This window comes from Eptatretus burgeri, chromosome 1, assembly GCF_056783735.1.
Source record: "Eptatretus burgeri isolate ZD-2024b chromosome 1, Ebu_testis_v1, whole genome shotgun sequence".
In the NCBI taxonomy this organism is placed as follows: domain Eukaryota; kingdom Metazoa; phylum Chordata; class Myxini; order Myxiniformes; family Myxinidae; genus Eptatretus; species Eptatretus burgeri.
In genome coordinates this window covers 56,222,522-56,243,687 of record NC_140961.1, presented here as the reverse complement: position 1 = coordinate 56,243,687, position 21,166 = coordinate 56,222,522, and the positions used below count along the sequence as shown (strand labels likewise).

Genomic DNA, 21,166 nt, shown 5'->3' with positions numbered 1-21,166 from the left:
GAGAGAGAGAGAGAGAGAGAGAGAGAGAGAGAGAGAGAGAGAGAGAGAGAGAGAGAGAGAGAGAGAGAGAGAGAGAGAGAGAGAGAGAGAGAGAGAGAGAGAGAGAGAGAGAGAGAGAGAGAGAGAGAGAGAGAGAGAGAGAGAGAGAGAGAGAGAGAGAGAGAGAGAGAGAGAGAGAGAGAGAGAGAGAGAGAGAGAGAGAGAGAGAGAGAGAGAGAGAGAGAGAGAGAGAGAGAGAGAGAGAGAGAGAGAGAGAGAGAGAGAGAGAGAGAGAGAGAGAGAGAGAGAGAGAGAGAGAGAGAGAGAGAGAGAGAGAGAGAGAGAGAGAGAGAGAGAGAGAGAGAGAGAGAGAGAGAGAGAGAGAGAGAGAGAGAGAGAGAGAGAGAGAGAGAGAGAGAGAGAGAGAGAGAGAGAGAGAGAGAGAGAGAGAGAGAGAGAGAGAGAGAGAGAGAGAGAGAGAGAGAGAGAGAGAGAGAGAGAGAGAGAGAGAGAGAGAGAGAGAGAGAGAGAGAGAGAGAGAGAGAGAGAGAGATCAGTCATTTATGATAATGCATGTATACATGGGTGCACCGGGACATGGTTAAACAGAGTCACGTGACCCGCCCATGTTCCGATGCTGTGTTGTGCCCGTGTCTGATTTAAACCTGTTGTTCCCACTTCAGAGCCTTCGTCCCTGTCTATCGAGTACATTACCGTGGCAACGAGGATGTCTTCGAGTATCGGCATATTTCAAGAATACGCAGTGGGGGATGATTGGGAAGACTATACCGATTGTGTGAAGCAGTACTTCGTGGCGAACAAAATGGCCACCGATGAGGACGCTGAAAGGCGGAGAGCTGTATTACTGACCGTATGTGGCACCCCGACGTACAGCCTCATCAAAAAATCTTCTTGCCCCAGCCAAATCTTCTGACAAGTCGTATGAAGAGCCAGTCAATCTCGTGAAAAGACATTATCACCCTAAACCGGGTAAGATCGTCTCAGGATATAATTTTTTTTCCCACCATCGTCAAGATGGTCATTGAGCATCTGAGTTTGTGGCTGATTTACGCAGACTCGCCGAACATTGTAAGTTTACAGATAAACTCGAAGAGATTTTACATGGTTGCTTTACAATAGGCATCAATGACGACTCAATTCCGTGGAAACTCCTTCCTGAATCCGACCCCAATTTGGCTATCGTCATGGAAATAGCCACTGCGTGTGTGTAAACCTCCGAGATCCTGCGTGTGATCTCTAACAAGTCAAACATTATTCAGCAGGACCAATCGGTTAACAAGGTAACCTTTGGCTACAAGCAAAAGTGTTTTAGCAAGCCACCAAATTCGCCTCCACCTCGTGACATTTCTGAATCTACTCGGAAAGTTGGGGTAACTTGTTGGCGTTGTGGTGGTAATCATCAAGCATTCTAAGTCGGTACAGGAATTATACCTGTGACAACTGTGGTAAGCACGGGTACTTGGAGTGTCGTTGTTCTCGATCCAAATCAAAGAACTTGTCTCCTGCTTTTCACATTCGGGTGAACCCTGATGCAGCGGACGATAAGTCACAGAGCACAGTCTGCAGCCGAACTTTATGAGGTTTTCTCTGTTGGAACAAAGTTCAAATGCTCCAATTATAGTTGATGTAGCAATCGATGACTCCGGTGAGGAAGGAAGTTGATACCGGTGCTTCCAGATCAATTATGAGTGAGAGCAAGATTACCTCCATCTACCCTCCGAGAAAGGCTCCTGCACTCTGGCCTGTATCTACTGACTTGAGAACATACTCCAACGAGGTGGTTCCTGTCGTTGGCTCAGCTAACGTAACTGTAGGGTATGGAAACAGCACTCATGTCCTACCACTACTGATACTGCGTGGAGAAGGACCAACCCTCTCAGGCCGAGATTGGTTTTGAGTAATCAGACTTGATTGGAGCGACGTTAACAGAGTCTCCAACTCTGATGATGGATATGATACCATTCTCAACAAGTACCCAGGCCTATTCAGCGATGGTATTGGCACCTTTGCAGGGCCCAAAGTGAGGATTCATGTTTCTGCAGATGCTCAGCCATTGTTCCATAAGGCTAGACCTGTGCCCTACATGATGCGATCAATGATCGAATGTGAGCTTGACCACCTGCAGAGTGAGGGCATCATCTCACCAGTTGAGTACTCTGACTGTGCAGCACCTATCGTCCCAATACTCAAAGCAGATGAACAGTGCACATTTTTGGGGACTACAAAACGATGATCAACTGCTATTCAAAGCTGGATGGCTAACCTTTGCCTAAAGCAGAGGATCTGTTTATCACTCTCATGGGTGGCCAGACATTCACTAAGCTTGACTTGACCAATGCCTATGCTCAAATGGAACTGGATGATGATTCCAACTCCTATACATGCATCAGCACTCATCGAAGATTCTACATGTACAACAGATGCCCATTTGGCATATGCTCTGCTGCACCAATCTTCCAACACAGGATGGAGACATTATTGAAAACTGTACCAAAAACAGTCATATTTCAGGACGACATACCTAGTGGCTGGCAAGTCACAACATGAACACCTTGAGAACCTACACGAACTCCTCAATCGGCTATCACAATCTGGGTTATGCCTAAGGCATGAGAAGTGTACCTTTATGGCACATGTCGTTGAATACCTGGGTCATCAAATCTCCTGTCAAGGCATTTTGCCCTCTCCGAGCAAAGTTGAAGCAATTGTGAATGTACCAATGCCACAAAATATTTCAGAACTTCATGCATTCCTGTGTATGTTGACCCACTTTGGGAATTTACTGCCTCAACTGAGCAAATCCGTCGAGCCTCTGCAACTTCTCCTAAGGAAAGGCGTTGTCTGGAAATGGGAAGCTGCCTAAACAAGAGCGTTCAAGGCTGCTAAAACCATACTGTCCTCCTCACCATCACTTGTCCATTATGACCCATCTAAGGAACTTGTTCTCAGTTGTGATAGCTCTTCATACTGCATCGGGTGTGCATTGTTGCAAACAAATGGAACCAGTAATCTCCAGCCTGTTGCGTATGCATCAAGAACCATCTCTGACACTGAACGTCGCAATGCTGAAATAGAACGAGGCGTTAGTGTGTGTCTGGGGCACCTTAAAGATGCATGAATATATTGTTAAAGTTGTGGAAATTCACAGAACACCATTCAGGTTTCCCAGAAATCAGTTATTTCGGTAAGTGTGTGTTCGAGGTTAGATTTCCCCACCAATGTCTAACGGGCTGTGCATCTTTGAGTGAGCCGTTATTCTTTTGCTATCTTTATTTTAAAACGAACAACATCTCCTCACCATCATCTCCACAAACAACGCCATCTTTTCAACAACAACAACCATTTCAACAAACGAACAACATCTCCTCACCATCATCTCCACGTCGGCGCCATCTTTTCGCCAGCAACGGCATTCACAAACGAACAACATCTCCGCCGACAAACACGACGACTTCCTCGATGGAGCGAAAGTTGGTGATTCCTACCACGTCCGCGTTTGACGGCAAGATCGGATCAGAATGACAAAAGGGGCGTAGCCAGCCGGGGGTGAAGGGTCGAAGGTGAAAGACCAAACACCATCCCCGAACCCGATAAAAGGCCGGGCTGAAACGCCAAGAAACCAGTTCGGAGTGGAGCTCGGTTGTTGAGTGGAGCTCGGTCGTTGGAGTCCAGTGGAGTTTGGAGCCTGGAATCCAGTCAAGCCTGCAGTACAGTGCAGAGTTGTTGGCCGGTGGAGGCGGCAGCAAAGTCGCCAGCCGGAGAGAGGTCGCCAGCCGGAGAGAAGTCGCGAGCCAGCGACATAACGGTCCGAAGTGATCGGGCCCCGGGACGGTCCGAGTGACGCTGAGGAGTGAGTGGGCTCTTAAAAGAGCATCAAGACGAAAAGAGAAAGGCCCGTTCACTCCTCGGAAGCATCGTCGGCCAGGCCCGATCGACCAGGCTGCATGGCAAGGCCTGGACCAACCGAGCTGCCATTACACCAGCTGCCGTGTTGACGACGAGACATACGGAGGGTCGCCGACCGAAAGTCCCATCGAGTCGTCTCCAGGGCGACAAGGTAACCTGCATGGCCTCGCGGAGCTCCTTCAGTCGTCCAAGCTCCGAGGAACATTAAAGGCCTACGGGTCCTGTTCTCCCTTTTCTTTTCTGGGGTTTTTGCATGGAAGTCTGTGGCCCCTTGTCCGTTAAGTAGAGAATTGTTATAAATGCATGCAAATGATAATAGACAATGGCTGGAGGTCTTTTTGCTTGTGTCTTGTCCCTTACCCCCAATTCTTGCATATGTGCATGTACAAATAAATGTCTGCATTGTTTGAATATTCACCTGCTCGTTGCATCCCTTCCTCCATTGAACTGCCCTAATTGCGTTCGGAATAAGCAGCTGGTTATTAATAGCCAATGAAGTAATTGGGTCTGACGGGGCTTGGCGATATAAAACCGCTCGGCAATCGCAAACGGAACGGGTTGCTTAAAGCGGTTCGTTTCCGTACAGGTCCCGTTGAGGTACAATCGCTCGGTAGTCTGACCACGCGAATAATTAAGTAAATCGACAATTCGGCGATTGACCCTGTAGCGCGGGCAGAGGATTGACAAGGTTGTGGTGTGGTTAAAAACACACCCGTAGCTGGATTTCGGCATTGATCCGGAAGCTATGACTGGATTGCCACTTCCGGTGTGCGCGTGCAGCCGCAAATTAGCTAAAAGCGGTCGTCCGCACGCCGGAGTGGCGGAGATCCACAACAATATCTTTGGAAGACATATTACCATTGAGACTGATCACCAACCCTTGTTATTTCTCCTGGGAGAAACTTGAGCCATTCTGCCGACATCATCAGGTCGTGTACAACGTTGGGCGTTGACCCTTGCCGGTTACGATGATTCATTGGTTTACCGCCCGGTGAAGGAAATGTGCTGTTCTGAGGAACTCAGTCACTTGCTGCTTCCCGTAACCATTCCTGAACCTCCACACTCTGGCAATATCATTCATCTCAAGGCTCACGTCTTTCACCATGAGGTGCACATAACCGCTAAGCAGATTGCTTGTGCTACCAATAGCAATCCAGATTTGTTACAAATTAAACGCTGTGTTATGTCAGGTGATTGGGCATCACTACCGGAAGGGGCGAAACCATACCTCATCCGGAAGGATGGGCTCTCTATTGATGCAGACTGCCTGCTTTGGGGTAGCCGTGTGATAATTCCACCTAAACTCTGCAGGAAAATTATCAGTGAACTCCACAATGCTCATCCAGGCATCGTCACCATGAAGACTGTTTCCCGAGTCCATGTTTGGTGGCCTGGTTTGGACAGTGACATAGAGTCCAGTGTACGCCATTGTTTCACTTGTCAAGCCCATGCCAAGACACCGCCGCAGTCTCCATTGGCCATGTGGTCGTGGCCATCAAAACCATGGTCCGGACTACACATCGACCATGCTGGTCCATTTCAAGGGAAGCTTTTCCTTATCGTAGTTGTTGCCCACTCCAAATGGATTGAAGCTCTCGTGGTGCCATCCTCATCCTCCGCTGTAACAATTGAAGCTCTACGTACCATGTTTGCGCAACATGGTATACCCAAACTCCATTGCGAGAATAACAAGTATCAACAGAAACGTAATCACGACCAAACATCTGGACACCACAACTTCCAGATAAATGATCCTGTTTAAGAGTTGAACTCCGGATGTGGAACCAAGTGGTTATCCGGCATCGTTATGGATAACATTGGTGAGATGATGTTTCTTGTGACGTTATATGATGGCAGATACATACATAAACATGTTGACCAACTCAGGTTACGTCATGCGGAGCCAAACATTGAACCGGCTCAAGTGTCTTTGTCCCCCACTCCTGTATTAACACCACCTGTGTTTGTACCTGAGGTGTTTCCTCATTATAGCTTTTCACCCTTCAATGTACCTGAACTCCTTCCCGACCCTGTACCCCTGATTGAGAACCCCACAGCAGTCGCAAGCAAGGACAGCCCTCCACAAGCCCTTCGAAGATCAGCTCGTGTCTGTAAGCCTCCTGAGCATCTTGAATTGCATTAAAAATAGATAAATAATAAATAATAATAAAAATTGGGGGAGGGAGATGAGATGTACCAGTAATTTATGATAATGTATGCATACATTGGTGCACCGGGGCGTGGTTAAGCAGTCAGGTGACCCGCCGGTGTCCGAATTGAACCTGTTGTTCCCACTTCAGAGCCTTCGTCCCTGTCTATCGAGTACATGGCACTGTTTTACAGAAGATAGGAGGACACGGGGCTCATGCCCTCCTGTTCTACAATGACTTGACTATATCTGGGCCGAGATTCGAACCCAGGCTGGATAGTTCAAAGGGGAATGTACATAGCTCTTAAGTTCCCCGCTACGCCACCTTTATCTCATGTAAAACCCCTTTATAGTCGAGAATGATGATCCTTCCCGATTACTAAATTTTGTTCGGTGCAAAGTGGCCATGTCGAGATAGGTCGTTATAGTAGTCATGGTCCAAAAAAAAAATATCTTCGTGTGAAAACCTATTTTTCCTTGTTTGTTGTTATTTTAATGGAAGGGCTTTATAAAGACAAATTGTATTTTTAAATATCCTTACAATATGCTGAGGTAAAACGATGAAGTTAAAGCCAAATCCCAAGAGGGATTGCCGTGCAGTGAACTGAGCGGTGTGAGTTTCTTCATGAACAGAAATTCATTCAATTGCAGCTGCACAGCAACACCAAGGTAACGCGATCGATAGTTTTTTGTTGTTGTACTCGTTTCGAACCTGTGTAATTATGTCGTGTAATGATCGCACGTGTCTTACTATCCTCATACAGTTACAGGATGCGATGGAGGCGCGTGCCAGAGGGACGTGCGAGAGGGACGTGCCAGAGACATGCGAGAGGGACGTGCGAGAGGGACGTGCCAGAGACGTGCGAGAGGGACGTGCCAGAGACGTGCGAGAGGGACGTGCCAAAGAGACGTGCGAGAGGGACGTGCGAGAGGGACGTGCCAGAGACGTGCGAGAGGGACGTGCCAGAGACGTGCGAGAGGGACGTGCCAAAGAGACGTGCGAGAGGGACGTGCGAGAGGGACGTGCCAGAGACGTGCGAGAGGGACGTGCCAAAGAGACGTGCGAGAGGGACGTGCCAGAGACGTGCGAGAGGGACGTGCCAGAGAGACGTGCGAGAGGGACGTGGGACGTGCGAGAGGGACGTGCGAGAGGGACGTGCCAGAGGGACGTGCCAGAGACGACCAGAGGGACGTGCCAGGGGGACGTGCCAGAGGGACGTGCCAGAGGGACGTGCGAGAGGGACGTGCCAGAGACGTGCGAGAGGGACGTGCCAAAGAGACGTGCGAGAGGGACGTGCCAAAGAGACGTGCGAGAGGGACGTGCCAGAGACGTGCGAGAGGGACGTGCCAGAGAGACGTGCGAGAGGGACGTGGGACGTGCGAGAGGGACGTGCGAGAGGGACGTGCCAGAGGGACGTGCCAGAGACGACCAGAGGGACGTGCCAGGGGGACGTGCCAGAGGGACGTGCGAGAGGGACGTGCCAGAGGGACGTGCCAGAGACGACCAGAGGGACGTGCCAGGGGGACGTGCCAGAAGGACGTGCCAGAGGGACGTGCCAGAGGGACGTGCCAGGGGGACGTGCCAGAAGGACGTGCCACGGGGACGTGCCACGGGGACGTGCCAGAGGGACGTGCCAGAGGGACGTGCCAGAGGGACGTGCCAGAGGGACGTGCCAGAGGGACGTGCCAGAGGGACGTGCCAGAGGGACGTGCCAGAGGCTTGTTCATTTGTTCCCCTGGTTGTTTTCTCATCGTCGTCCGTCACCAGAAAAGAGCTTGGCTGGACATTTCCCGGACCGTTTTCATGTTTATCCAAACGATTTCCTCCAGCGAACTGTCACACGGGACAAAACATGGGTTCACCACTTTGATCCTGCAACGAAGCAACAGAGCATGCAGTGGAAACACACAGGGTCCCCACCCCCTCGACGGTTCAAGAAGGCATCATCAGCTGTAAATGTCAAGATGACATCATCAGCTTGTGCCATACATAATACAAGGAAGCTGAGGAACAACACAAGAGGCCATTTCACTAATTTTGATGTACCACACTCTTGACAGAGCATTGAGGCTGCCAAAGCAGTTACTTGGCAACGATTATATTGTGTTGTTTGCCATTGCCTTCCCGGCATTGTTTGTCCACACTCTATCCTTATAAATGCTGAACGTCGAGCAATTTAGCAGCATTTACCATTGTTGAAGCCTTTGGTATGACTCGTCCGGGGTTTCAACTGCCGAACCAACGGATTCGGAGCGGACGCTCTACCACGACACCACCGAGTCCAGTTTTTGTTCCCATTACAGCCGTGTTATTGTTCGATCCATGCATTTTCTTTTCCCAACCTGACCTTTTAGATCGACATCCCATAATAATTGACATCATCACCCGATTTAATATGTGAGTGGAGTTTGGAGCCTTTGTATTAGCAATATTCTTCCTAAAGACGGCATGCAATCTTCATCTTCATTGCATAATATGCTCTATGATGCAGCAGCCCTTGCTGACACTGCACCAGGACATCCTTTTTGGGTTAAATGAACACCTACCGATTGAAGTTGAGCATCCTACTAACTTGAAATGTCTTGTTTACACTCAGAAAGAAGTGAATCCCCAAGAAAGGTCTTATTCCGACACCACTCTCTTTTTAAAAAAAAAATTATTATTATTTTCTCCACCTCAAGATGGTGCTGATCTGTCTTTGCATGCAGAAATGGAGGACTCGAGTTTCTCATCCACACACGTTATATCACTTCCAGACTGTGATTGTGTGTTGCAGGCCATATCTCTCCGCACCTCTGGGAGAGCATTGAAGCGTTGAAAGCCACTCTGTGGACAAAATGTTGGACTGCCCAAGCCTTGTCTCATTTGTTTTGGACAAAACTTCGACTTTATGTCGTTCTTGCTTTTTCAACTCAACTGTTCTTCCAGTTTTTGTGAATATTGATTCTCTCAATGACAAACTTTTCTTTGTGAATTTCTGATTTTTATTTTCTCCTCCTTCTTCTTCTCCTTGTCCTTGTCCTTGTCCTTGTCCTTGTCCTTGTCTTTCTTCTTCTTCTTCTTCTTCTTCTTCTTCTTCTTCTTCTTCTTCTTCTTCTTCTTCTTCTTCTTCTTCTTCTTCTTCTTCTTCTTCTTCTTCTTCTTCTTCTTCTTCTTCTTCTTCTTCTTCTTCTTCTTCTTCTTCTTCTTCTTCTTCTTCTTCTTCTTCTTCTTCTTCTTCTTCTTCTTCTTCTTCTTCTTCTTCTTCTTCTTCTTCTTCTTCTTCTTCTTCTTCTTCTTCTTCTTCTTCTTCTTCTTCTTCTTCTTCTTCTTCTTCTTCTTCTTCTTCTTCTTCTTCTTCTTCTTCTTCTTCTTCTTCTTCTTCTTCTTCTTCTTCTTCTTCTTCTCTTCTCCTCCTCCTCCTCCTCCTCCTCCTCCTCCTCCTCCTCCTCCTCCTCCTCCTCCTCCTCCTCCTCCTCCTCCTCCTCCTCCTCCTCCTCCTCCTCCTCCTCCTCCTCCTCCTCCTCCTCCTCCTCCTCCTCCTCCTCCTCCTCCTCCTCCTCCTCCTCCTCCTCCTCCTCCTCCTCCTCCTCCTCCTCCTCCTCCTCCTCCTCCTCCTCCTCCTCCTCCTCCTCCTCCTCCTCCTCCTCCTCCTCCTCCTCCTCCTCCTCCTCCTCCTCCTCCTCCTCCTCCTCCTCCTCCTCCTCCTCCTCCTCCTCCTCCTCCTCCTCCTCCTCCTCCTCCTCCTCCTCCTCCTCCTCCTCCTCCTCCTCCTCCTCCTCCTCCTCCTCCTCCTCCTCCTCCTCCTCCTCCTCCTCCTCCTCCTTCTCCTTCTCCTTCTCCTTCTCCTTCTCCTTCTCCTTCTCCTTCTCCTTCTCCTTCTCCTTCTCCTTCTCCTTCTCCTTCTCCTCCTCCTCGCTTCACTATAAATTTTATATTTTAAGTGAATATATAAAACGAGATGATCTTAAGTTCACTCGCAAACAAATCCTGTTAATCATCATTATCCGATTGAAAATTCACTCCCATGCCATTATTATTTTATAATTTCTCTATAAACTACCTCAAAATCATTTTTGACTCTTTATTAGATGGCATTTTGTAAATTTACTTTAACCTTAGGTACTCTGGGATCCAACAAGTATACCATTAATTTTATTTAAATATGATGCATGTGACATACTTCTTCCATGTTCAGTTTTCTAAATTATATGAACGAAATTGATTCTGGTGAGCACGTGCTGTTTAACGCATGTATACATCGTGTTTCAACTACTGTAAAATAATTCTCAACTAGAACGGCACTCGGTAGTACATATACCTCTGCCAAGCTGAACAGTTTGCGTTTTGTATCCCATTGATAGGCCACATCTGGATCCGAACCTGAACCAAAATCTAATCAGCTTGTTCTTGTCACTGACCCAACTCATCCACCAGGTTTTGTAATAATCCATCTGCAACTTTTTGAAATATCGTGCTATATATCATTTTTGGCCCCATCTTTCAATGGTGAAGTATCACTTTTAAAAACTAGAGGGGGAGCACTCAGTAGAGTGCAAAACCTCCGCCACCAATACTGCTAGCATGGCTTGCATTTTGACGGGGCCGATCGGCCTCGCCCACGTGATCGACCCGGTGGTCGATTTTCAGGGGGTCTTTTTATCGGCCCCGTAAAATCAAGTTGTGGAAAAAAAAAAAAAAAAAAAAAGCTAAGATTACCTGTATGGTAAAACAAAACACCTTTGTTCAACACCATTGGTCTCCTTTTGGACACGAGAAACGGACAATGACATGGTTGAAGCCATCTCCACAGATGATGAGAATACTGTTGTGTTGGACTTATCTTCAGGTAGTACAGCTCAGGGGATGAATCTTTCACAATTATCTGATGAGTCTGATGATGGTGACTTTTGGGGGTTTCTGCCTGAACATTTACATCAATACTAAACCTACTAAAGTTAATTAGTATTTGGCAGAATGTACTGAACACATGTATCTGTTATGTTATTGGACTGGAGAGAGAGATACTTGCAGATAAATTAGTTTTGTTGAGACAGAAATGCATCAATAAACTCATTAAATTTGCGACTGTTCAGATTTTTTTTTTTTTGGTCATTCAGCTTTGCAGCGAATAAAGTTTTAAATTTGTTACGAGAATAAATCTTTTAACATTATTACTATGTTACTGGTGGATCCAGGTGTGGACATGCAAGTACAACCTACATGACAAGGTAATGGCAGTGAAAAGTCAAGATGTATCCCCATGTATATGTTGAACACAGTGGGCTAGTCCAGGGGGAGAAATGGGTTGGACTTGTGTACATAATACTTGAATGGTCCCAGTTCAATGGCATACATGTAATGTATTGTACCGGCACATCATTCATGCAAATCGTCAGAACATTTGTCATTACAGGTAATAATCCACAACAACAAAGACAACTTAGTTCTAATACTTTTTAATGAAAAGGATTGTGGGAAAGTACTGTGCTTGAGCAGAAAGTTCTGTTTCTCAGAACTTTGTGTTTGGCCCCAAGAAGGGCCGTTTAAGGTACATTTTGAAATTACATAGTTAGGATTAGGCTCAGTTTATTCAGATTCTTTGGCAGTTCAGTTTGTACGTACATTGGTCAATTTGGACCACATGTTAAAACAATTTATAAAAACTAATCCACAAGATTTTGAAGCAATTTTAAAATCAGCCCCCCTCACCCCACATGACGAGGCTGATTTACCAGCCCCGTCCGATTTTGAAAATGCAAGGCCTGTGCTGGGTCACTCAAGTGAACCTGATATCCTATTCATTCAATTTGACGTCAACAGTGCTCACAGAGTTATAGTTTTCAGCTTTCCCTTTTACTTTTAACTTTTACATACTCAATTCATTCGTCATAACTAGATTCCTTGAGACAGAAATTGATTTTCCATGGGTATATCCACCTGAAGTTCCAAAATCAGCCGCAATTATAATTTTGGCATATTTTTTGTTGGAAATCACTTATAACATGTAGAAATGCAAAAAAAAAATTGAAATTTTCTTGGAAAAAAAAGTTGCAAAATTTTTTTTTTTTTCTCTTACAATTTTTTTTTGGGGTGGGGGGGGTTGGGTTCAAATCACTTAAAACGTAGAAATGCAAAAACAAAAATTCAAATATTTTTTCAAAATGGCCGCCATAGTGGCCATATTGGACTTTGGACCAAGTCCAAAATCTAATGGCATGATCCTTGGACCATACCTAATCCCCCCACCAAGTTTCATCGAAATCCGTCAAGGAGTTTTTCTGTAATACTGTTCACAAACAAACAAACAAACAAACAAACAGACAGGGGTGAAAACAGTAACCTCTGTCCATCTTTGATGGCGGAGGTTAATTATAGCAATTTCAAATCTGAATCTTCAACAAATTCAAATCAATGCTTCCTTGTGGCTTTATATAAGTGTTTCTAAATGTTAAGAAAGCTTACTGATGTATTCCCTCTGAATATCATGCAATATACGAGGTGTGTTCAAAAAGTATCCAACCTTAATTTTTCATGCGTAAACAAATGAAGCTAGGGAGGCGTGGTTTGGTGCACGTATGTAGGCGATCCTAATCCGTATACGTGAATATTTTCCCGCCTGCAGAAGCTGTCAGTCGCCGACAGACCGCCGATGAGTGAGTAAGTGTAAGTGAGCGCCGTCGGATTTTCGTTTTTGACAAAATGACGGAAAAACTTGAACAACGCCACTGCATCAAATTTTGTGTAAAGCTTGGCGATTCCCAAGTGGAAACGATCCGCAAGATTCAACAGGCCTTCTGGAATGAAGCAATGGGCACCACACAGATAAAAGAGTGGTACAACCGCTTCAAAGATGGTTGCACATCGGTGGAAAGTGAAGCACGTTCTGGTAGTCCCTCAACATCCCAAAATGAGATCGTAATTGACCAAGTGAGGACCCTGCTGATGCAGGATCGTCGAATCACGATCAGAGAACTTGCAGACGAGGCGGGCATCAGCATTGGATCCGTTCATTCCATTGTGACTGAGGATTTGGGCTTCAGGAGAATCTCAGCGAAGTTTGTGCCAAAGCTGCTAACGATCGAGCAGAAGCAACTCCGTTTGGAGATCGCACAGGACATGCTGGAGACTGTGAACAGCGATCCCAACTTCTTCAACACAGTGATCACTGGTGATGAGACCACAGTGATCCGTCATTTTGTCAAAAACGAAAATCCGACGGCGCTCACTTACACTTACTCACTCATCGACGGTCTGTCGGCGACAGACAGCTTCTGCAGGCAGGAAAATTTTTACTCATATGGATTAGGATCGCCTACATACGTGCACCAAACCACGCCTCCCTAGCTTCATTTGTAAACGCACGAAAAATTAAGGTTGGATACTTTTTTGAACACACCTCGTACACTATAGGCAGTGTAAAAAGGTTTAGGTAATGGTTCAAAATAAATACTGCCTTGTGCCAAACAAATCACTGCACTATCCCATAGCTGCCATGAACTGAACCTTTTCCGATTATTCAGTTTTTGGCTTTGCTCTTTCCTGGCAGTATCTCCTGCAACACAAATGGCATGTAGAGACGACGCGATGCCTGTACGGACACGGGAAGTGAGCGGAAAAGTGTGTGGCGTGAGCACACAGGTGGTATGTGCTGCTTTTGCTGACCGAGTGTTCGTCACGGTCTCACAATGCGGCCGTATTGGCACACTGGTTTCAATGTCTCCTGCGTTACCAACCAACTCATCAGATCAAGCTCCTTGTGAAAGTCGAGTCCTGCTTGGCCCAGATGAGGTTGGTCATTACATTTTTCAACCCAAAAATATTTGATTTACACTCTCCTAATTTTATATAGCTTCTTTTTATTCAGGTATTGAGGCTCGTGGAAGAGCAGCATAACGGAGACAAGAGTCAACAGGCATAAAATGAGGCCAACGTAAAATGGTAGGACATGAATATATAATTATATCGCAGCACAAGAGGAGAAATTACAGGTAAAGGATGGAAATACTCAGAGGGTGCAGTACACATCAGAGATGCAAATGTGAGGACTTGAGGTGGTGGTGAAAAGCAGGTTTGAAATCATGAAGGGAAGATATTGAGACAGCGATGAAGGCAACAGATGAATGGAGGTAACTTAAGTTTAGACTTGACTTGGGGTGGGGGGCAGCAATTGAAAGGTTTCTGGCATCTGTAAGAAGGGGTGGGGGGGGTGTTACAGAGGTTGTTGAGAGAGTATGAGGAGCAGGATGAGAGTATAATTGGTAGAAAAAAAAAAAATTAGAATAACCTGTCCTGAAGCCCATTTGGATTTGGAGCAACAGTCACTGAAACCCCCCGCAGACCCGCTTAGACCCTGAATTTTTTTTAATGCTGTGAACAAGCTTTGGCACATCAAGGGTGATCAAGGGTGATGAAGGTTGTGGAGAAGAGAGTAAATACCTATTTTGGGGGTAACCCTTCCCCCCCCACACATAAACCCCTTTGATGAGTGCAGATTTTTATGCACACGATAAGCTTTGTTACATCACGGGTGATTTGGGTTGTCGTTAAGCTTCATCAGTCATGTGTAGTTTTGGAGAAGAGCGCAAATACCATATTTTTCCAGTGCAAAATCCGCACTTTTTTTCTCAGCAAAAAAGGTAAAATTTTGTAGTGCAGTTAATACATGGGTATCGAAAATAAATCATTCTTAAAAAAGATCAATGCTGAATTTTAATTATATTCCAAATGAACACTTTTTTTTTGTTTTTTTTTTAGCAGTCAAAACTGCTGTGAAGCTAAATTTTGCCATTTAAATTTTGAAAATCGGTTCAGTTTAAGAGTTTGTATTGCGTTTTGCTAACTGTTTGTGGAAATTAAATAAATAAATAAAAACTTGAGATGCCCAGAATTTAGGTTCCCGTCGTGTGCTGCGTTTTTGGCTACTGGTTGCATCATTGGTTCGGGGCGCGGCTATGCCGCTGATGCAGTGCCCCGATTACCAGTATACTGATGCTCATTTTGCCGACCTCGGAAGGATGACAGGCTGAGTCAACCTCCTGGTGTTAATTCAGTGGCCAATGGGCCTCGAGCTCAGGACCCGAGATTCCCAAGCCACCACCCTAACAGCTAAGCCAACAGGCTGGAGTTTAGGTGTCTGGCGTATATAGAGCCTCGTGGCTCTGAAAATGTCATTAAACACAAAAGAAGAAGAACACCTGGTCTCGCATCAAAAGAAGAATTATTCACAATAGCTGGAGTCTTTGGTGAGGATAATTGCAGATCGAGTGTATAATAACTTTATTAACACTCCAAATATAGCAAACAAGAAAAACAACAGCGAGAGAATTCACGTTAAGCCATGCACTGAACCTCTCATAACTCACTCTCAGCTCCACCCCTTTTTGTCCCGCCTCTATTAGAGGGAAAACCTAATGGTTGCATTTGATGCGCGAATTGATGCTATCCGGTCTCTGGAGGAAAAGGACCGCTACTAGTCTGATTACTGAGCACCCACCTCAAATAAGCTTGCACGCAATATGACTATCAACACCACTGGTCACAAGAAGGACCGATTCACTGCCATGCTTACCTGCACCACAGGCAGTGGCAAGCTTTCTGCATTTGTCGTGTTGAAGAGGAAGACAATGCCCAAAGACAAGTTTTCAGCCGGCGTCATTATTCGTATGCAGCAGAAGGGGTGAATAGACGAGGGACTGGTCCAGGACTGGGTGCACACAGTCTGGAGTAGTAGGCCAGATGGCGGTCTCTCCTGACGACAGAGCATGCTTAGCCTGGACGTGTTCATTTGTCACAAGACCGACAACACCAAAGTGCTGTTCTGTCGGAACAACACCGATCTCATCATCATCCCCAGGCATGATGACATCGCTCCCGCAGCCCCTCAATGTGTCCATCAACAAGTCGTTCAAGGACGGGTTGTGTTAAATGTTTTGCCAAGACGCCGAGTGCATCTAAGGTTTTAAAATCATGTACGGTATTTAAAGATTGTAAACACCTTTCTTCAATTTGTTGGTGATATATCGTTTTTTTTTTCATATTGATTTTTTTCGGTATATCGGTATATTCAGAATTCCAATACTAGTATATCCACATGAAAAATTATATTGATATATTGTCAGACTCTATTGCGGACGAACGCACAGACACAAAAATCGAGACCAAATCCTAAGCCCCCGTTTCAGACTAAGTTCAACGGGGGATAATAAAAGGTTAGCAACCTACTCCCTGATGTAAATTGATAGTACTTGGGAATCCACCACCTGTCTTGAGGCTCCACTGGTGTGGAGGCCTTGTTTTTGACTGCCTCAAGAGGAGCAATGTGGGAATCATTAGCACCAGCCCAGAGTTAGGAGTCATATTCCATGGAGCTCTGTATAAAAGCCTTGTGCACCTTGAGCTTGCTGTGGCTCAGGAATGCCATAGCTCCACAGAGAATGCATAGATGGTGACTAGCCATTGATGCTAATTTGGTGATTATATAATCCTCCTATGAAAGGGAATGACAGAGAGTGAGATCAAGGATATCTTTCAGACTGTACCTCTTCCAGTGGCTGTCCAGAAAAATGGAGTGGATAGTTTCATTGCCTATCTTTTAAATGTGAGAGTGTGTGGCTTGCTGGCATTAAATGTCATGCTCAAGGTAGCTGACTACTGGCTTATATTTTCCAGGTCTGATGAAAGGGATTCAGCAGTCCCTATCCTTTCACAAGAGGGATTTATTGTTCTACACAAATTGGAGCCAAAATCAAAAAGGTAACATTTGTTTTCAAGAGAATCATATAGATCACTGATGTCAATCAACAATGGCATCAGTCCTAAGACACTGTCTTGTGGAACCCCAACCTGAAGAAAAAGATCATGGGAAAGGACTCCAACAATGGCCACTGGCTGTTTCTGCTCATAGAGAAAGTCAGACAACCATTTGATCAGGAGGCACTGAATACTAAAGGAAGACAACTTGGAAATCAAATCTGGATGCAAGGTATAGTGTAAAAGCTTATTGAAGTTTGGATGAGCTGTGGGTAAAGATTGGGTAACTCTAACTGCACTCGTTGAGCGCAGTCTCTCCTCGCACGTTGTTAACTGAACACGCTACTATTATGGCGCAATGCAATTATGGCCCATATACCCGTGTCATTCATGCACCCTATTATGTCTGTTTTCTTGGCATGGGGTATGAACCTCATAAATTGTATTCTTCACTCACATCGAGGTATAGATCAGTCACATGAAATTTCAGTTTTTATATAAAGATTTCAATTCAACCAATTATAGCTGGAATACCACTTCACCACTGACATCATTGTTATCACCTTGTATACCCCATGGGGAGTTCATGACATTTGTTGAGTTTCAATTTTTTTTGTTGAGCTGTTTTGGAGAAAAAGATGTCCATTTTTTTTCCTATAATCCAATATGGCTGCCATACTATGTGGGAGAGTTGTCAATAAAATATTCTCCATGGGGAGTCCCTCCTATGTTTAAAAATTTGCATTGATCGGGCAAGCGGTTGCAGAGAAAAACATTTTTAAAGTGGAAATATATAGACGCAGACATAAGACAGGGGCATTGCAATAGTCTCGCACCCTCTTCGGGGCGAGACTAATAAGACCGGTTATCTATGGAGTGGAATCTTGTGCCTTGATAAAGCAAACAGAGAGTTTGTTTGAGAAAGGAAGAGTTTGTTTCACTGTTTTAAAAATTGTGCAATAAAACTCATTTTATATTCTAATTTTGCTGCTTGGACCTGCTGTCCTGGTTAAAAAAAAAAATTAAAGATGCTCTCAATCTAATGTCTGTAGTTGAAAATCTACTTTCTTTTGACTTCTTTTTTCTGTTTTTCCCCACCAGAGAGCAATTGTATCTTAACTTCCTTTTTTTTTTCAATTGAATTAAATGAAAACAAGTCTGAAGACGACGATGGTTCACGAGCAGTATTTGACGATGTTGATTGTTTCAGAAGTCAAGGATGAGACAATGTGATAATGTTTGACCAAGTTATAAAAATGATCAACATGATGTGGTACGAGTGACAGGTTATTAGCTGCAAAATGTCGAAAACCCGGTTTTGTTCAACAACTTTCAAAATTTGACCTTTGCATAACCTTTAAATGTCACAAAACAATGTTGTGGACATTTAAATAAGGAAACGGGATACGTGCTATAGCTTATTGGAGTTAGTTCGTCGAAGAAGGTCGAAAACCCGGTTCGATTCCCACAACTTTGAAAATTTGACCTTTGTGAACTTTAAAGGTCAAAGGTCAAGGATTATGACCTTTGGTGCAAAACTTCCTCTGGAACATTCCAGGAACAATATAACGTCATATAGGCTATATGGCATTTCGCACTCCTCGGATTATCCATACTTTGATGAAATCCGTAAAAACAAACTTGAATGGGGCGCCACGGGCAAGGTGTTCGAGATAGAGCAAAATAGTTTCAAGACTTTAGGTGGGGAATGACCTCAAGATTATGCATAAAAAATATTGTCATCCTAGCTCTCAAAGTTTGGGCGGTCGTATGATTTTTTTTTATATCAAAATTCGAAATTTTCTAAGTTTGTGACCTTGTGACTTTGACCTTGTGACCTTGACCTTGGGACGAAAATGAAAAATCGAGCTCCGTGGGGCTATGCAGGTGCCATTGGGCAAACCAAATACCGAAATCCCTGCCAGATTCGACAAACCCCAGATAAGATGCAACAGATAAGATGCAAATTGAAATCGGCTACCCCCTAAAAACACGTTTTTTGGGCGTGGCTCCACCCAATATGGGCGCACCATGCCCATTTTCAGGAAAACACAACTAGATCATGATATAAACCTCCTACCAAAATTTTATCAGGATCGAATCAAAACCCACGGAGCTATGCTCGGGACAGACCGACAGACAGACAACAATAACGAATATAGTGGTCACTTATTTTTTTTCGTGAACCAATTGATCTCTTCCCCTGTCCTCTTTAGCCCATGACTCATGTGCTGGCAAAAAACCTGGCTGAACCAATATGCCGTGAGGCTGGACTTCAGCCAGTTCTGCTGGGTCTGGCATTGCGGACCATCTCTCCACAGGCCCTGAGTGAACTTCGCCAGCTTATTGATTTGTGCCGCATCTGGTGACACCACCACCAATAAATGATGCAGGCATTGCAAGGCCTGCTCAGTTGTATACTGTATGTGTATGCTGGACCCAAAGCACCTTTGGTCATCAGTTGTGCTGTGTTCTGGCTGTGCTTGTACCTTTTTCACAAAGAAGTACCAGAATATGATGAAGTTCGTTTGATGCTTTTGTACATGCAGATTGTAGTTATTGAACAGGAAATGCATTCATACAACTTGTTCAATCTATGCAAGGAGATGAGTAGCCTCTTTTACTTGCACTAATTTGTGTAATTATTACTAATATCAAGTCTTGCACTGATTTGTGTACATTAAAGTTGTCATATCTTTCTGGTAGATACACTGGTGAGTTTTTCAATTTTTGCCCCATTTTAAATATCTCTGGCAAAGATGATTTATTTTCAATTTTGGACAATAATGTTTTTGTTTGTTTGTTTAAAAATGAAAGCCCCACCAATGAGCACATCTTCCAAACAAGGCAAGACTCTGGTCTAGTGTTACGACCACCAAGTGGTATTCTTATGGAAATCCTTTTTTAATACAAGGTTGAGGCTCATGGGAGATTTAGGTGACATGGTAAAAAGACAATTAGCTATCTGTAGGGCTACAGCTGCAATAAACAATAAAATTAATGAACAGGAAAAGGGGAGAGGAAATGCAATAACAGTAACAAGTAAGAAGGTTTGGTCCGATTAGATAGTGATAGAGTTAATGGGGGTAATATAGATTGCAGGTAGGGATGCTTACGACATGCGATGGTAGTGCACTGCCTGCTTTAAGCCTTGGAGAGAAGAGAGATTTAACAGCCTCAATAAGATTTGTCCACAAATGGGAGAAAATACGAATAAAATAGTTTAGGTGTACAGTAAGGCTAGATTATAGAAGTTGAACCAGGAAGGAGTTACTGAAAAAATGCAGGCATCGAAGAGGAGCTGGGGAGCATTGATGTGTTGATGGAGCAGAGGAATCAAGTTGGACTGCAAGAGAGATGGTAAAAAAAAATAGAACTCTACCCTCTTGCTCTCTTCACTCCTCCTTTCCCGCTCCCTCTTCTCTTCGTCCTTTATCTTTTCCTCCCTCATTTGTATTACCCCCTCTTCTTCCCCCTTTGTGTTTTCCAGCCACCCCCAGCCCTGTTTTGTGTTTTCCTGCCCCCTGCTTTATCTTTCCCTTCCACTGTCTTTCAGTGCCCCCCTCCCCACTTTGTTATTCCATTTCCTCCCTTATTTCCGTTGCCTTCCCAACTTTGTCTTTCCAAACTTTGTCTTTCCCTTTTCCCAGTTGTCTTTCCCAATGGTCTTCAAGCTTTGTCTTTGCCTTTGTCATTGTTTTGATTTTAAGTCAAAGGTCCTGCGTCAGCACTGGTTGGTACACCAGTGAAAGATCCTCTGGTGTCATAGGATCTTTAATATGTTGATCTTGATGGGGAGGTGAGTTCTCGCTACCACACTAGATGGGGAGGTGAGTTGAATCAAGTATGATGTCCATCCTGAACCAATTACAATGTCCTGTCATCTTCATTGAAAATCAGTCCTGGCTAACCATTTCATGAATGACTTGGGCAAAAATGTTCCTTGACCAACCCTACAAGAAGTTAGGAATAATTGGGGCCATAAAAGTAGTCGCAGTAGCAGATGATATTGCAGCAGTCACGTGCCTTCAACGACGGCCGTGGCACCTTGTGGGTATGGGACAAAAAGGTCTCCACATCTGCCGGATGAATTTAGGTGTGAATCTGTGTCTCACACATGCCATCGCGGTGAATCCCCCGATAGGAATAGGTGTCGCAGCATCATTTTGTGTCTTTGGAATATGTGAATATGCTTTAGCTTTGGTTTATCAGGAGATTTTCCGGCACGGTGTTTCGTGGTAGGGGTTTTGAGAGGTTTTACTTTATATTAGCTGTTTTGTAAAGACTTGAATTGGAATTCGAACGTCTCGGATGTCTTTTCTTCCATGCTAAATTGATGACCCCGACGTGATCTGAATGGACGGACAAGTAGTTCGTGC

The 21,166-nt window shown here is 44.8% G+C and overlaps 1 protein-coding gene across 2 annotated transcripts; it reads left to right on the top strand.

The window, feature by feature from the left end:
- The first annotated feature begins 696 nt into the window (after positions 1 to 696).
- PSMG3 (proteasome assembly chaperone 3) lies at positions 697 to 19,508 on the top strand. 2 transcript variants are annotated; one of them, XM_085885088.1, is made up of 3 exons: positions 697 to 969; positions 13,585 to 13,826; positions 19,004 to 19,508. In XM_085885088.1, the coding sequence occupies exons 2-3, from the start codon at positions 13,602 to 13,604 to the stop codon at positions 19,154 to 19,156; spliced, it is 378 nt and encodes a 125-aa protein (XP_085741214.1). In that variant the 5' UTR covers positions 697 to 969; positions 13,585 to 13,601; the 3' UTR covers positions 19,157 to 19,508. The 2 variants fall into 2 exon arrangements, with proteins under 2 accessions (XP_085741214.1, XP_085741204.1); XM_085885078.1 differs by lacking the exon at positions 697 to 969 and adding an exon at positions 6,483 to 6,724 and having other exon boundaries at positions 19,004 to 19,507.
- Positions 19,509 to 21,166: the final 1,658 nt, after the last annotated feature.

Bases quoted from the DNA above. Each gene is read 5' to 3' on its own strand.
- PSMG3 (XM_085885088.1), top strand. From the start codon at position 13,602: ATGGCATGTAGAGACGACGCGATGCCTGTACGGACACGGGAAGTGAGC. The intron at 13,827-19,003 runs GTTGGTCATTAC...TGTCCTCTTTAG, and splicing joins TCCTGCTTGGCCCAGATGAG to CCCATGACTCATGTGCTGGC.